The 17,671-nt window shown below is 34.6% G+C and overlaps 1 protein-coding gene and 1 long non-coding RNA gene across 48 annotated transcripts in view; one reads left to right on the top strand and one right to left on the bottom strand.

The window, feature by feature from the left end:
- Positions 1-4,206: 4,206 nt before the first annotated feature.
- LOC127114595 (uncharacterized) overlaps positions 4,207-17,671 on the bottom strand; it is a 37,449-nt gene continuing 23,984 nt past the window's right edge. For 10 of the 46 annotated variants that reach the window (XR_007800425.1, XR_007800429.1, XR_007800407.1 and 7 more), the window contains 3 exons: positions 16,706-16,944; positions 15,858-16,609; positions 4,207-4,610 (listed from right to left, as the gene is read on the bottom strand). This is a non-coding gene — a long non-coding RNA (uncharacterized LOC127114595). Of the gene's footprint in view, positions 4,611-4,740; positions 5,493-5,588; positions 5,828-5,921; positions 6,032-6,127; positions 6,448-6,713; positions 6,834-7,004; positions 7,215-7,355; positions 7,548-15,323; positions 15,728-15,857; positions 16,610-16,705; positions 16,945-17,038; positions 17,149-17,244; positions 17,565-17,671 lie in introns of those variants that run through there. The other 36 variants (XR_007800437.1, XR_007800432.1, XR_007800419.1 and 33 more) reach the window with 27 other exon arrangements.
- LOC127114593 (uncharacterized) lies at positions 7,832-12,851 on the top strand. Of its 2 annotated transcripts, XR_007800401.1 has the most exons (6): positions 7,832-8,061; positions 10,136-10,288; positions 11,208-11,310; positions 11,579-11,759; positions 12,037-12,491; positions 12,587-12,851. XR_007800401.1 is itself a non-coding variant. In XM_051046644.1 (5 exons), the coding sequence occupies exons 2-5, from the start codon at positions 10,169-10,171 to the stop codon at positions 12,636-12,638; spliced, it is 456 nt and encodes a 151-aa protein (XP_050902601.1). In that variant the 5' UTR covers positions 7,832-8,061; positions 10,136-10,168; the 3' UTR covers positions 12,639-12,851. The 2 variants fall into 2 exon arrangements, 1 of the variants encoding a protein (XP_050902601.1); XM_051046644.1 differs by lacking the exon at positions 12,037-12,491.

The following is a 17,671-nucleotide window of genomic DNA, read 5'->3' as shown; positions in this document are numbered from 1 at the left end:
CTTTGGGATAATTTGTGAATTCAACATTTGAAATCTTAGTGATTATTCATGTATGTTGTGAAATTCAACATTTGAAATCTTAGTGATTATTCATGTATGTTTGTGTAATTCAACATTTGAAATCTTGGCAGGATTTTATGATTAGCTTGAAACTGTGATCACAAAGCGAGCAGAAAGGATAGGGTGTAAAACTTGGCTGACAGATTTGACCTTAAGACGATTCGAGCTATTGGTATGTCATATGCTTTAGTTTAAGACCTATAATATACCTTTGAAAAAAATCATGTGTATCCTTGATTTTGCAATGTGTGTAATGTTCTTAGAGTTTGAATTATTGAGATTTAGAGTTGGATTTAATTGAATATTGCTGTATTCATTTCGAATAATTGAAATTCTTAATGTCTTGTGTTGAAAATCCGCTTCTTGCAGTAGCTATTAGTTGAACTATTTCAGTATCTGAATTCTCTAACGATTGTGAATCTTTATTTGTGCAGCATTTGTTTTGATGGAAAATCTCAAAACAGAGGTAAAAGAAACATCACTTGTACCAGACACGGTAAAATCTACTGCCTTCTTAGATGCTTGCAACATACTTAAATGTAGTAATGTGGTTTCTGCAACTATTGAAGAGCTTAGTAAAACTTTGGTGCGATATACAACCTATTCTAACACAGGTACCTATGCCAAACTCTAATATTTTCGGAATGGACTAAATATATGATTACTGTCTGATTGAGTGTGCAAATTATTATTTCCAGAAACTTGAGCTTTATTATAAATAGATACATGGCATATGATCCATTTTCCTCTGGAGCAGCTGTAAAATATGTAGCAGTTAAACCAACTGATTGAATTCAATAATCAATGAATACAGCAAATTTCCACTAGAACCATATAAACAAAAGAGAACAAACCTAATGAGATTTTGATTTATTGTCTTAAATTTAGGTTACATACCTACAAAATTAGCTTGTAAGGCGGGGGAGTCACTTATGTAAACAACATTTCAGGTCTTATCGTCAAATATGATACTATTAATACAACTCTCTCGAGTCCAAAGATTGAATATCTGAAGTGTGACTTGAGTGATCGGATGAGAGTTTCCAAGATGCGTTGCGCCTCTTGCAATCGGATGAGACACCAAAAGTCTAGTATTCAGTGTCAGATGGATGGGTGTGCTGGCAGTATTACGTTGGGTGATATAGACCTGAAAGTTTTTGAGTTATTTCCCTCATTACAAGTCAATTGTGTAAAGTTAAGTTAGGCCCAAGTTAAATTCTAAGTAGCTACGAAGGTCTATCCTTGATCGGGTTGAATCACACTTCAAAGGTTCAGTCCTGAATTTGAGGGTGGGTGTTAACTATTCTACATTATGACCTGAAATGTGTTTATAAATGGGAGGTATCCATCACCTTATAAATTCATTCATTCATGAAATTTAATGATGCTATCATCTGCAATTGAGCTGTTTTTAATATTTTTGTTTATGTTTACAGTTCGACGCCAACTTCCAAACGAAAAGAAGCGGAAAGTTGGAAGCAAAGAGTAAGATTTATCCTGGAAGGACCTGAAATTTATTCTCTTATTTTGTTGTCCTTACATGTGCTGTGAAAACACTGATTTGAGTGTCTCCATAGGCTAATAGCTAGTAATATTTTTTTATTTGGTTAGCATTAAATATTTTCTGCAAGATTGTATATGTGAGAGAAAAAACCAGTGCGGAAAATGAAGATATGAAGTTTTGCAATCTTTCAATGAGTTTTTTTTTTCTTCAGAATAACCTTTTTTATTTTTATTTTTACGGTAATTTATCTTTCAATTTGCATGATTTAGAAACAGTTGGAGTAAATATGTTGATTTAATTTAGAAAATTGGTGTTTGCAAGAATGTATAGCAAATATGATAATGATTGTGACTTCTGTATGTATGGAGTAGCCAGGTTGTTTGAATTTAGTGTTCGATTATAGGGTAGGGAAATGTTTTTTTTCTGTCTTTAACTCTTCTGTTCCAAGAGAAAAAAGGTTCTGGAATTCGAAGTTTGGACCTACTCATATATTTTACAAGATGAAGTTAAAAAATTCCTCAATAGGATAAAAGTTCCATTTTGAACTTTCTATTGGAAGTTAACATCTTCAATGTATATGATTTAAATAGTAATGTGTCTGATTTAAATATTATGATCAGAAGTTTCATAATAAAAATTTCAATATACAAACACAAAACTATTGAATTTGGCAATGCTTGCGATTTAGAGTAGACTAAAGCATTTAAAAGTGACTAAAGTTTGACAGTAGAAAAACTTGGTTGACACAAGCTAGGAGGTTGGTTTCTGAATCGATTCATAATCCTGTTTTGCCTAAAACTCTTTTTTTTTTTTATGTTCTAAACCCCATTTTGATATAGTTCATGGTCTTGGACTTTAATGACGTGATCATATGCTTAACTTTAATCAAGTGATCATAGACTTAGATTTCATTTAGAATGGGCTTAGGACAAGGTGATGTAAGTGTAGAAAGTGGAAGTTTTACTTATGAATTACTAATGAATTGTATTGAAAAAGTGATACTAAAAAGACTTTATGACTAAGGTGAGTGTAGTTGATGTAAGTGTGGTAGTATGTAAGTTGATATAGTGTAGAGGTTGAAGAAGATAATGGAATGTTATTTGTAAGATGACATTTGATTTATGGAAGTGAATAGAGACATATCCTGAACAAGTAATTGTTTCCAATCCATGTAGTGATTGGACTAATTTCCCACACTACCCAAAGTTGAATTTTTTCCCGCATTGCTTCATTATGAATTTTTTTTCTAGAATGCTCCATTTTTTATTTGGGCTTGTCCAATGAATGGGCGAGATGATGATGCGCTGCCATTAATGACTAGGCTCGGCCATTGGTTGGCCGAGCTAATGAAGGAGTTTTTTTTAAATACTATTATATAATTAAATAACTTTATTAAAATTATTAAATAGTTTTTTATTAATTTTATATTTAAATAATAAAAATGATTTGCTGTTATTTATCATTACTATAAAGTGATTTTGATAAAGTGATTATAATGTTATTTTGACGAATCTGTTACAGTAGTGATTATAATGTTTGATTCGATTGAAATGGAATATGTGATTATAATGTTATTTTTGATGAATCTGTTACAGTAGACTAAACTGATTTTGATAGAAAAAATAAATAGAGATTACATTGCAGTGTTTATAATGTCTATATTGTTTATGCTGTGATTATGCCTTGTGTCAATTTTAAACCGTCAAAAGGTACATAACTTTAACTAAAATCTACTCTTAATCATACATTTAGGATTATGCCTTGTGTCAATTTTTTTATTTTTTAAATAAAATAAAATCGAAAATATGTTTTTATTATTAATAGTAATTAGTCTACTCTTAATCATACATTTAGGATTATGCCTTGTGTCAATTTTTTATTTTTTAAATAAAATAAAATCGAAAATATGTTTTTATTATTAATAGTAATTACGTTGATTTCTTAAATATGAATTTGCAATAGAAAATATGTTTTTGTTATACTCATATGCGTAAGATAATTATTTGCATCGGAAAAACTCAACAAATAAAAAATATTACTGTCATACCCCGATTTTGTCCGAGGTTATTTTTGAACTCTGTTATTTGTTTACAACCATAAAGCAATGCACACATTCAAAGGCTTGAGAATTTCACCAAAAGAGGAGAGTAGTCCTTCTTGATCATCATCTTAATAACGAGGTTTTATTATACGCCAAGTCATAATTCTCATGTCTCTTTATATTATGGATTTTGGTCATATTTCACTAAGGAGTCCATAGTGCCCCAAAGGGTGACGCACGGTTTGGTTATGATGGTATTTTCGTTTGTTTATTGGTGAGTTTGTAATAAGCCATTAGCAAGGATGTGCATCATCAAAGTCCATATTTTATTCATCTTGAAAAAAAGTACCTGGAATGCCTATATATCACTTAGTGGCATATTAAACACCATGTAGTTTGAAAGAAGGGTGCGCACGTACTATTTATTTAAAGTCTTTTGTCATTTTTCTAAGAATGATGTATATAAAAAAAAAACAGTTGAATTGGATGTATATCTCTCACAAGTCACATTCGGCCAATGGCCACAAGGAACTAGCAGTAGATGACTTAGGTCATGTGTGTTTTGGTTTACATTAGGCACTGGTGTTTAAACGCTACCCCCTTAAAGAAGAAAAATGCAGTCCTTTCCTATTTAAATTTCGTGACAAAAATAATTACAATCCATTGGTTCGACAATACGAAACAATTTTCTTTCGCGTGAAAATTATTGAATTCCATTGATAAGGGGGCATAAACTACAAGTTACACTGACAGGATTCATGAATGACAGAGAGCCATAGCCTAAGACATAAACATTACAAACCGACAAAAATGCATGACTAAAACAACTTGGTTGATCGGCCACGAGAGTCTCATGCTTTTCTCTTGGTTCAGGACATTCCAAGGAATCACCTAAGAACGAAACAGGATTGTACTAGTTGATGCAGAATAGCAGGACACTTGTTCTTGAGAAATTCCAAAAATGTATTTCTATGCACAGGCTGACGCGGACTGGAACTCGGTCTCCTGGTATTAAAACATGGATGACAGTTCTGACTACAAGAAATTGTATAGCACACAGCAGTTTGGATGCTCAAACAAGACAGTATTTTAAGTCATTACAGGATGCCGCATCAGGATGAGTTTTTACACTTACCGTCATGTGAACCGCCGCTTCATCGAAACAGAAGCCAAGACTTGAATATCATGTATCAATGTTTCATGTACCTGCGTTCACTATCAAATAGTCACAAGTGCCCAAGATCACGGAACAGCTAGTGAAATTACAAGCATGTAATAATTTTTCGTGAGTTAAATATTCTAAGTATGCTGCACCGTGTTAAACACCATGTTACATTACTGGAGTCAAGAAAGATTAAAGTTTTGAATAAAAGAGCATCTAATTGTTGATCTTCAATGACCGGTCCATTCCCATTAAGTTGTGCATCCACCTGTACAAGACGTCTTAACCTGTCCAAAACCAACTCAAAACCTGTCAGAAATTCACAATAAAGGTTTGCCTACACTAACAGCGAATGTAAACAGCATTTGAGCAACAGTGTGCAAAATATGTGATCGACAGTATCAAATAACATGTGAAGCAACAGAGGAAGATCAATACAAACAGTCGGCATCCTAGGGAAGTCGTGTGATATGGCAGAGACATTTTCTGAGGACAAAGCTATAAGCCATGAAGACATACTCAATGACGACGTTGATGATAACTCAATGCATTATTAAAGTAGCAGTTGGAAGGGGAAGTAGATACTGTTTGTCGTTTTAAGCACTCTTAAGGAAGCCTTTACAGCTGTTGGTTACTCTTCTGAACCTGAAGCTCATGACTACATAAAATCCCTCGTCTGAAAATGCTCTTGAAGATCCACCAGATGCTAAGAAAGAAATAAGCACCTATGAGGGAGATTTTAAGAGTAAGGAAGATCAATCTGATAAAATATACAACATGATACAACAATGTTAGGTGATAAAGATTTAGAAGACGATCACCAGAAAACGAAAATTGCAAAGTGATGCTTCAGCAGACAAGATACACTTGGCTTCTACGAACGGATTTCCAGAAAACTCGACTTCAAAGGAGTAAGCAATGATTAATCATGAGAGTGGGCTCGACAACTGTGATGATCCCTGCGTTTCAAAAGCAAACCAATGCATTGAAAGGGTGCAAGTTCGTCACATCCGTACCAAAACTGTCATGACATGGGCTACGTCGGTAAAATCACCAATACCTGTTGCAAAACATAAACACTGTCACGAAATTGAAAGGCCACACATAAAAAACGAAACAAAAATGCAAATGGAATTATCATGAATATTAAGGACCGTGCCATTGAATGCACCACCAGCATGAAATGCCTAATGAGCAATATCTGCGATATAGCCATGAAGCCATGTTGAATCATTGGTAAGAGCAAATTGCAAGAAATCCACACCTGGTATAAAAGAGCATTCGACATAACATGATTAGGATGCAAACAGACGAAGATCAAGTTATTTCTTTTCAGGAAGTTTGTACACAAAAAGCATACAAAGAAGGATGCCGTTCAATGTGATGCAGAAGAAGAGGAACGAAATTGAAATTCCTTCAATTGACGAGAAGGATCTCTGTTATTTATTTTTAAGGTCCAACATAGCTACTAGCCTTGTCAAGATTTCTCACTTGCACCACCTGTGTCATCAATACCGCTGCCAACCAAAGCTGTTGCAGAACCACATCACTAGCTAACATCAACTGTCATCAAACTATCCCTTTAAACGGCAAGAAATCTTGGCTGCAGAACCAAAGCTAACAGCATAACAGCCACATGCTACCCTTTAGCAAGCACGCCATGACCTGCAAACACAGGATCTAGTCGCATCTTAACCGACTGTTATGAAAGAGTTCAAAAACACCAAGTTAGAGTTCAAGGACAGCCAAAAAAAAGCAATAATACTGCAAGGAAGACATATGCAAACTTCAAAGCTACGTTCTGAATGCAAGGTCCTCAAATGACCGGATAACACAAAAAAACCAAATCATGTCCACAGTCCAAGAAACATCTTATTAAAATGGTCGGCATGACGGCCAAAAGAGAGCAGGACGTTTGAAGGTGCTAAGCAGAGAAGTAAGTATACCTGATACCTCAAGGAAACGGATTTGATGCATGGAAGGTAACCTTGCAGGGCAGAAATTCCTCCCACCCGTCATAAGACTTCCACGTTCTGATAGTTATCACTTTGCCAAAAGCACCGCAACTGCAACCAAAACATACCAAGTTAGTGCGGTAAGAAGGCAATCAACCTATGATGTGGAAAATAACTGCAGTTGATGAAAGTTTGTACTGGATAGACGCAACTTTCGCAAGACAACAAGTCATAAGCATGAAACCACAAATGATAAGAAAGAGCGAAATCAACATAATTTACAGTGGATCCAATCTGGGCATAAGCAACACGTGACTGAATTCTTTTCCCATGATATGGAAACAACCTTGATAACCATTTCAGAAGTGTGATGCACAAGTCATCATGAACCTGGTAGGAGGGAGTCATATTGTGACCTGCAACACAAAGGTAACATTTCACCTTGATCAATCAATCAGTATGCACTGCCTTGCTTCCGTCCGAATTACCAACCTGAAATTGGCAAGCAATGTGTATCAATCCAAAACATGCAATAATCAGTCAAGCCAAAATAACATGAAGCTGCAACTAAAACCATAAGCAAAGGTGATGAATAGCTAAGACACCGCACGGAATCAACAGGAAATGTCATACCTGAAGAACAATTCACATCAATATGAGAATTAGTGACAGCACACTGTGATAGCAACAAAACCGACATCCGCTAAGTATTATCTCAAGATGAATGCGTACCAGCTCAAATTAACGGTCCTGTCACCATCCATAACCAAATGGGACTAACATTAGAGAGCCGTTGGATGTAAGGAATGATTAAAGGTCAAGCATCAGTTAAAAATTCCATTTTTACAGAAGAGTAAATAATTTGACAAGCATGTGTTTTACAGCAGTAAAAACGCAGTGAAAAGTGAAAAAAGATAGATTCACTACAGACAAAATCTTATCTTTTCATTTGAGGGACCACACCAATTTGGAGCACCACCAACTCTGAGAAAATCCTGCTGCCTAACGGAATGATTCTCCCACTAATTTGACAGCTCATGAAAGAGAGGAAAGATTGAACCTCGTACAAAAACGCTATAAATAAGGACCTCCAGGGATGAAGTAGGGATCCGAATTTCTGCGCCGTTACTCTGGAAAAATCACTCCAAAACCCTCATTAAAAAGCTCCGTTTTGAACTTGTTGAGATTTTCACACCGAAGCTCAACAAGCTCGAGCTAGACCCCTGCTAAACCAAAGCAATCACTACATCAGTAATAAGCGAAGGAAAAGAAGAACGTCAAGGGAGAGGATCCCAAGGAGAAGAAACAAAAAGAGACTGAAGAAGATCGCTTACCCGAGGTACGTTCACGGATACCGGACGTCCGTCAAAGTTGTGAAATTTCAGCGAATCCTCTTCTCGGTCTCTTTGATTGTTTTAGCATCGTAACCTTTGTGTAGTTTTGTTGCCCATGTTGTGATTTGCTGATCTTTTATTGTTGTTTGTCAACGTGAGAAATGGGTTAAGGATCTAGGGTAGACCTTCTTTTGAGGTTCAGATTTGCTATCGTTTGCTAGATCCAGTTGAAGTTTTAGAAGTCTGAAAGGATTAGGAGCGTTTTTTTTGTGTTGGTCATTTTTTAAAACTTCATGCGATACTGAAACAGATCGGTTGCCTCGCGATTTCCTTGTTTTCTCTCTTCGTCTTTAGACTAGGAATAGGGGCGTGTTTAAGAAGGAGAAAGTTTTTTTTTCAGAAGAAACAAAGGGTCATTTTAAGAGAGAGGGAGACGGCTGGGCTAATAATGCTCACTGTTGGCATTCCCTTAGTTATTATTATTATTATTCATAGTAAATGATGATGATAAGTGCATGATTAACCCACTTGTCTTTTCCAAAGCTGAACGTTCCGCTGTAGCCTGTAGCGTTTCGTTGTTTCCAGTAAGTGAAATTGTTTACCATTACTGTTGTATTGTTGCTGTTCTACTGAATATTTTCTGGTGCTTATCATTAGTTTTGAGACATTCCAATCAAAACCTCCAAAACCAAACAGTTTTGATAATTTGAATAGAGTGCAAGCTATATTGGGAATACGTTATAGAATATTTGCTGTTGTTTATCATTACTATAAAGTGATTTTGATAAAGTGATTATAATGTTATTTTGACGAATCTGTTACAGTAGTGATTATAATGTTTGATTCCATTGAAATGGAATATGTGATTATAATGTTATTTTTGATGAATCTGTTACAGTAGACTAAAGTGATTTTGATAGAAAAAATAAATAGAGATTATAATGTCTATATTGTTTATGCTGTGATTATGCCTTGTGTCAATTTTAACCCGTCAAAAGGTAAATAACTTTAATTAAATTGTACTCTTAATCATACATTTAGGATTATGCCTTGTGTCAATTTTTTTACTTTTTATTTTAAAAATAAAATAAAATCTTATCAGTCTCGTAACACTTCCTAGACCTTCACATGTTATTGTGGAACCACTGTGCTGTCCTCCTTCACGCCGCCCTAGTCCCTCAACACTGCCGGCGTCTCTCACGCCTCTGCAATCTGTGCTGTAACTATCAATTTCTGAGATGATGACAACTGTGGCGGTGACGGTGAACACAGTGAAGAACAGAATAGTCTAGTGATGACAACGGCGACGCTGACGGAGACGACCTGCAAAGACATGCGCTGTACTGTGTTTTTTTTCCAAATAGTCTAGTAATTGAAATTTACTTTTTTTTTTAGGGGAACAATTAGGATCTTCCCGATTCGAACCCACACTTTTACTATAGTTGTAATTAGTTATATTTGTTTTTTAAAAGAAATAAATAGATAGACATATGGCGTGGTTTAGACCGTAAGGTACCCTTCCCGCTCTAACGGCAGCAAATCCTGATCCGCCGTTTTAGGGAATTAGGGTTTCTCTTCAGATTTGTTTAGCAAGGAGGCATCGGGCAGCAGTGCCGTTAAGTTACGATGCAGTGCGTGGTGGAGCTTAGTTTTTAGTTGGCGTTTGGTTGGTGTCAAGTCTCGTTAGGGGATCATGAGCTGAGTGCAGATGGAGCTCTTAGTGGGAGTTAAAGGGTGGTTTTCTGGTTGTTTCAGTAATTGTAATTTTTAGGGTGTTGCTTTGGTGATGTTGGGATGTCTTCATTCCAAATCTTTCTTATGTTTTCTTGGTTGTGTTGACACAATTGTGACACTTTTGCAGATTGTTTATTCATGTTGTTTGACATATCTTATGCCTTATTTTTGTGTTAATAAAACTTTTGGCCTTTTCCAAAAAAAAAAGAGTGGGTCAAGTAGCCTAATTCAGTTTGAGCTTGCGTTCACAGATTATTACTAACACTCCACAATTTTTTCCTATTATTTCTTAATTCACAGATATTTATTTATTTTGAATACAATTTTTTTAACAAATGTTTTCAGGTCTTAGGTGCTTACAGTAGTTGATTCGATCCCATGAAGAAAGTTAGAAACTTGAAGAAGAGATTGGAAAGACCCGTTGAGTTGGATAAAATCAACAATGAGACTAGGGTTCAAGATGTCGATTGGATTTGCTCTCTTTCAGAGTCTGAGATTGTAAGTATTTTTCATACTTATTGTTGATATACTATAGTTGTAGTAATTGTCAATTCTTTTAAAATCGAGCTGGTAATCAAATCGGCAAGATCACCATGTCATTATTCAAATGTTTTGAAAGCCGTCGAATTGGGACTAAAGTGTAATTGAACTGCTCAATTCGTATGTGTTTGGTTATGCGGTGAAGATAATTAATTTGGAGTAAATTGATTGATTCTATAAAATTGATTTGGGGTAAAAGTGAGATGACGCTAAGGTGCTTTATGTTTGGATAAGTTCCTGCAAAAGTGTGTTGAATTGGTTGAGATGAAGGTAAATAAGTGCTTTATGTTTGGATAGTTCCTGCATAAGTGAGTTGAAAACAGTAAATTTTCAGTGTAACAATCACATTTAGACTCAGAAGCTACAAATCTTAGCTTTAAGTAGAATCAATTTCGGAAAGTATAATCAATTCTACACATTCAAAATCAATTCTGGATGCTTCAAACTGAAACCAAACATACACTTTAATGTAAAGAGTGTTGGTTTACAGTTCAATCTTCAAATTCAATTTTGAAAACATTGATATTTCTAGTTACTAGGAGGAGCTCTAAGGCCTTTTAGTAAAAGGTGTAATTTGTTATAATGTCTCTGTAATATCAACAATTGACTTATTCATCAGTATATTTATTTTATTTTATTTTATTTTATTTATAAATAGTAATAAGTGATAAAGGGAATTGAGAGGTTTAACTGTTATAGTCCTCTTTATGTAATATTCTGGTAATGTTTTAGAAGCAGCTACACTTTGGGATAAATTTGTGAAATTCAACATTTGAAATCTTAGTGATTATTCATGTATGTTTGTGAAATTCAACATTTGAAATCTTAGTGATTATTCATGTATGTTTGTGTAATTCAACATTTGAAATCTTGGCAGGATTTTATGATTAGCTTGAAACTGTTGATCACAAAGCGAGCAGAAAGGATAGGGTGTAAAAACTTGGCTGACAGATTTGACCTTAAGACGATTCGAGCTATTGGTATGTCATATGCTTTAGTTTAAGACCTATAATATACCTTTTGAAAAAAATCATGTGTATCCTTGATTTTGCAATGTGTGTAATGTTCTTAGAGTTTGAATTATTGAGATTTAGAGTTGGATTTAATTGAATATTGCTGTATTCATTTCGAATAATTGAAATTCTTAATGTCTTGTGCTTGAAAATCCGCTTCTTGCATTAGTAGCTATTAGTTGAACTATTTCAGTATCTGAATTCTCTAACGATTTGTGAATCTTTATTTGTGCAGCATTTGTTTTGATGGAAAATCTCAAAACAGAGGTAAAAGAAACATCACTTGTACCAGACACGGTAAAATCTACTGCCTTCTTAGATGCTTGCAACATACTTAAATGTAGTAATGTGGTTTCTGCAACTATTGAAGAGCTTAGTAAAACTGTTGGTGCTGATATACAACCTATTCTAACAAGGTACCTATGCCAAACTCTAATATTTTCGGAATGGACTAAATATATGATTACTGTCTGATTGAGTGTGCAAATTATTTTCCATGGTTAGAACTTGAGCTTTATTATAAATAGATACATGGCATATGATCCATTTTCCTCTGGAGCAGCTGTAAAATATGTAGCAGTTAACCAACTGATTGAATTCAATAATCAATGAATACAGCAAATTTCCACTAGAACCATATAAACAAAAGAGAACAAACCTAATGAGATTTTGATTTATTTGTCTTAAATTTAGGTTACATACCCTACAAAATTAGCTTGTAAGGCGGGGGAGTCAACTTATGTAAACACATTTTCAGGTCTTATCGTCAAATATGATACTATTAATACAACTCTCTCGAGTCCAAAGATTGAATATCTGAAGTGTGACTTGAGTGATCGGATGAGAGTTTCCAAGATGCGTTGCGCCTCTTGCAATCGGATGAGACACCAAAAGTCTAGTATTCAGTGTCAGATGGGTGTGTGCTGGCAGTATTACGTTGGGTGATATATGACCTGAAAGTTTTTGAGTTATTTCCCTCATCTTACAAGTCAATTGTGTAAAGTTAAGTTAGGCCCAAGTTAAATTCTAAGTAGCTACGAAGGTCTATCCTTGATCGGTTGAATCACACTTCAAAGGTTCAGTCCTGAATTTGAGGGGTGTGTTAACTATTCTACATTATGACCTGAAAATGTGTTTATAAATGGGAGGTATCCATCACCTTATAAATTCATTCATTCATGAAATTTAATGATGCTATCATCTGCAATTGAGCTGTTTTTAATATTTTTGTTTATGTTTACAGTTCGACGCCAACTTCCAAACGAAAGAAGCGGAAAGTTGGAAGCAAAGAGTAAGATTTTATCCTGGAAGGACCTGAAATTTATTCTCCTTATTTTGTTGTCCTTACATGTGCTGTGAAAACACTGATTTTGAGTGTCTCCATAGGCTAATTAGCTAGTAATATTTTTTTATTTGGTTAGCATTAAATATTTTCTGCAAGATTGTATATATGTGAGAAAAAACCAGTGCGGAAAATGAAGATATGAAGTTTTGCAATCTTTCAATGAGTTTTTTTTTTCTTCAGAATAACCTTTTTTATTTTTATTTTTACGGTAATTTATCTTTCAATTTGCATGATTTAGAAACAGTTGGAGTAAATATGTTGATTTAATTTAGAAAATTGGTGTTTGCAAGAATGTATAGCAAATATGATAATGATTGTGACTTCTGTATGTATGGAGTAGCCAGGTTGTTTGAATTTAGTGTTCGATTATAGGGTAGGGAAATGTTTTTTTTTCTGTCTTTAACTCTTCTGTTCCAAGAGAAAAAAAGGTTCCTGGAATTCGAAGTTTGGACCTACTCATATATTTTTACAAGATGAAGTTAAAAAATTCCTCAATAGGATAAAAGTTCCATTTTGAACTTTCTATTGGAAGTTAACATCTTCAATGTATATGATTTAAATAGTAATGTGTCTGATTTAAATATTATGATCAGAAGTTTCATTAATAAAAATTTCAATATACAAACACAAAACTATTGAATTTGGCAATGCTTGCGATTTAGAGTAGACTAAAGCATTTAAAAGTGACTAAAAGTTTGACAGTAGAAAAACTTGGTTGACACAAGCTAGGAGGTTGGTTTCTGAATCGATTCATAATCCTGTTTTGCCTAAAACTCTTTTTTTTTTTTATGTTCTAAACCCCATTTTGATATAGTTCATGGTCTTGGACTTTAATGACGTGATCATATGCTTAACTTTAATCAAGTGATCATAGACTTAGATTTCATTTAGAATGGGCTTAGGACAAGGTGATGTAAGTGTAGAAAGTGGAAGTTTTACTTATGAATTACTAATGAATTGTATTGAAAAAGTGATACTAAAAAGACTTTATTGACTAAGGTGAGTGTAGTTGATGTAAGTGTGGTAAGTATGTAAGGTTGATATAGTGTAGAGGTTGAAGAAGATAATGGAATGTTATTTGTAAGATGACATTTGATTTATGGAAGTGAATAGAGACATATCCTGAACAAGTAATTGTTTCCACAATCCATGTAGTGATTGGACTAATTTCCCACACTACCCCAAAGTTGAATTTTTTTCCCGCATTGCTTCATTATGAATTTTTTTTCTAGAATGCTCCATTTTTTTATTTGGGCTTGTCCAATGAATGGGCGAGATGATGATGCGCTGCCATTAATGACTAGGCTCGGCCATTGGTTGGCCGAGCTAATGAAGGAGTTTTTTTTAAATACTATTATATAATTAAATAACTTTATTAAAATTATTATTAAATAGTTTTTTAATTAATTTTATATTTAAATAATAAAAATGATTTGCTGTTATTTATCATTACTATAAAGTGATTTTGATAAAGTGATTATAATGTTATTTTGACGAATCTGTTACAGTAGTGATTATAATGTTTGATTCGATTGAAATGGAATATGTGATTATAATGTTATTTTTGATGAATCTGTTACAGTAGACTAAACTGATTTTGATAGAAAAAATAAATAGAGATTACATTGCAGTGTTTATAATGTCTATATTGTTTATGCTGTGATTATGCCTTGTGTCAATTTTAACCCGTCAAAAGGTACATAACTTTAACTAAAATCTACTCTTAATCATACATTTAGGATTATGCCTTGTGTCAATTTTTTTATTTTTTAAATAAAATAAAATCGAAAATATGTTTTTATTATTAATAGTAATTACGTCTACTCTTAATCATACATTTAGGATTATGCCTTGTGTCAATTTTTTTATTTTTTAAATAAAATAAAATCGAAAATATGTTTTTATTATTAATAGTAATTACGTTGATTTCTTAAATATGAATTTGCAATAGAAAATATGTTTTTGTTATACTCATATGCGTAAGATAATTATTTGCATCGGAAAAACTCAACAAATAAAAAATATTACTGTCATACCCCGATTTTGTCCGAGGTTATTTTTGAACTCTTGTTATTTGTTTACAACCATAAAGCAATGCACACATTCAAAGGCTTGAGAATTTCACCAAAAAGAGGAGAGTAGTCCTTCTTGATCATCATCTTAATAACGAGGTTTTATTATACGCCAAGTCATAATTCTCATGTCTCTTTATATTATGGATTTTGGTCATATTTCACTAAGGAGTCCATAGTGCCCCAAAGGGTGACGCACGGTTTGGTTATGATGGTATTTTCGTTTGTTTATTGGTGAGTTTGTTAATAAGCCATTAGCAAGGATGTGCATCATCAAAGTCCATATTTTATTCATCTTGAAAAAAAGTACCTGGAATGCCTATATATCACTTAGTGGCATATTAAACACCATGTAGTTTGAAAGAAGGGTGCGCACGTACTATTTATTTAAAGTCTTTTGTCATTTTTCTAAGAATGATGTATATAAAAAAAAAAACAGTTGAATTGGATGTATATCTCTCACAAGTCACATTCGGCCAATGGCCACAAGGAACTAGCAGTAGATGACTTAGGTCATGTGTGTTTTGGTTTACATTAGGCACTGGTGTTTAAACGCTACCCCCTTAAAGAAGAAAAATGCAGTCCTTTCCTATTTAAATTTCGTGACAAAAATAATTACAATCCATTGGTTCGACAATACGAAACAATTTTCTTTCGCGTGAAAATTATTGAATTCCATTGATAAGGGGGCATAAACTACAAGTTACACTGACAGGATTCATGAATGACAGAGAGCCATAGCCTAAGACATAAACATTACAAACCGACAAAAATGCATGACTAAAACAACTTGGTTGATCGGCCACGAGAGTCTCATGCTTTTCTCTTGGTTCAGGACATTCCAAGGAATCACCTAAGAACGAAACAGGATTGTACTAGTTGATGCAGAATAGCAGGACACTTGTTCTTGAGAAATTCCAAAAATGTATTTCTATGCACAGGCTGACGCGGACTGGAACTCGGTCTCCTGGTATTAAAACATGGATGACAGTTCTGACTACAAGAAATTGTATAGCACACAGCAGTTTGGATGCTCAAACAAGACAGTATTTTAAGTCATTACAGGATGCCGCATCAGGATGAGTTTTTACACTTACCGTCATGTGAACCGCCGCTTCATCGAAACAGAAGCCAAGACTTGAATATCATGTATCAATGTTTCATGTACCTGCGTTCACTATCAAATAGTCACAAGTGCCCAAGATCACGGAACAGCTAGTGAAATTACAAGCATGTAATAATTTTTCGTGAGTTAAATATTCTAAGTATGCTGCACCGTGTTAAACACCATGTTACATTACTGGAGTCAAGAAAGATTAAAGTTTTGAATAAAAGAGCATCTAATTGTTGATCTTCAATGACCGGTCCATTCCCATTAAGTTGTGCATCCACCTGTACAAGACGTCTTAACCTGTCCAAAACCAACTCAAAACCTGTCAGAAATTCACAATAAAGGTTTGCCTACACTAACAGCGAATGTAAACAGCATTTGAGCAACAGTGTGCAAAATATGTGATCGACAGTATCAAATAACATGTGAAGCAACAGAGGAAGATCAATACAAACAGTCGGCATCCTAGGGAAGTCGTGTGATATGGCAGAGACATTTTCTGAGGACAAAGCTATAAGCCATGAAGACATACTCAATGACGACGTTGATGATAACTCAATGCATTATTAAAGTAGCAGTTGGAAGGGGAAGTAGATACTGTTTGTCGTTTTAAGCACTCTTAAGGAAGCCTTTACAGCTGTTGGTTACTCTTCTGAACCTGAAGCTCATGACTACATAAAATCCCTCGTCTGAAAATGCTCTTGAAGATCCACCAGATGCTAAGAAAGAAATAAGCACCTATGAGGGAGATTTTAAGAGTAAGGAAGATCAATCTGATAAAATATACAACATGATACAACAATGTTAGGTGATAAAGATTTAGAAGACGATCACCAGAAAACGAAAATTGCAAAGTGATGCTTCAGCAGACAAGATACACTTGGCTTCTACGAACGGATTTCCAGAAAACTCGACTTCAAAGGAGTAAGCAATGATTAATCATGAGAGTGGGCTCGACAACTGTGATGATCCCTGCGTTTCAAAAGCAAACCAATGCATTGAAAGGGTGCAAGTTCGTCACATCCGTACCAAAACTGTCATGACATGGGCTACGTCGGTAAAATCACCAATACCTGTTGCAAAACATAAACACTGTCACGAAATTGAAAGGCCACACATAAAAAACGAAACAAAAATGCAAATGGAATTATCATGAATATTAAGGACCGTGCCATTGAATGCACCACCAGCATGAAATGCCTAATGAGCAATATCTGCGATATAGCCATGAAGCCATGTTGAATCATTGGTAAGAGCAAATTGCAAGAAATCCACACCTGGTATAAAAGAGCATTCGACATAACATGATTAGGATGCAAACAGACGAAGATCAAGTTATTTCTTTTCAGGAAGTTTGTACACAAAAAGCATACAAAGAAGGATGCCGTTCAATGTGATGCAGAAGAAGAGGAACGAAATTGAAATTCCTTCAATTGACGAGAAGGATCTCTGTTATTTATTTTTAAGGTCCAACATAGCTACTAGCCTTGTCAAGATTTCTCACTTGCACCACCTGTGTCATCAATACCGCTGCCAACCAAAGCTGTTGCAGAACCACATCACTAGCTAACATCAACTGTCATCAAACTATCCCTTTAAACGGCAAGAAATCTTGGCTGCAGAACCAAAGCTAACAGCATAACAGCCACATGCTACCCTTTAGCAAGCACGCCATGACCTGCAAACACAGGATCTAGTCGCATCTTAACCGACTGTTATGAAAGAGTTCAAAAACACCAAGTTAGAGTTCAAGGACAGCCAAAAAAAAGCAATAATACTGCAAGGAAGACATATGCAAAC

Source organism: Lathyrus oleraceus, unplaced genomic scaffold, assembly GCF_024323335.1.
Source record: "Lathyrus oleraceus cultivar Zhongwan6 unplaced genomic scaffold, CAAS_Psat_ZW6_1.0 chrUn0628, whole genome shotgun sequence".
Lineage (NCBI taxonomy): Eukaryota > Viridiplantae > Streptophyta > Magnoliopsida > Fabales > Fabaceae > Lathyrus > Lathyrus oleraceus.
Note: the sequence above shows the minus strand (reverse complement) of the source record. Positions and strands in the feature narration are given on the sequence as shown.

Coding starts and splice junctions, on each gene's coding strand:
- LOC127114593 (XM_051046644.1), top strand. CDS start 10,169: ATGAAGAAAGTTAGAAACTTGAAGAAGAGATTGGAAAGACCCGTTGAG. Junction 10,289..11,207: donor CTCTTTCAGAGTCTGAGATT/GTAAGTATTTTT, acceptor AAATCTTGGCAG/GATTTTATGATTAGCTTGAA. Junction 11,760..12,586: donor ATACAACCTATTCTAACAAG/GTACCTATGCCA, acceptor TTATGTTTACAG/TTCGACGCCAACTTCCAAAC.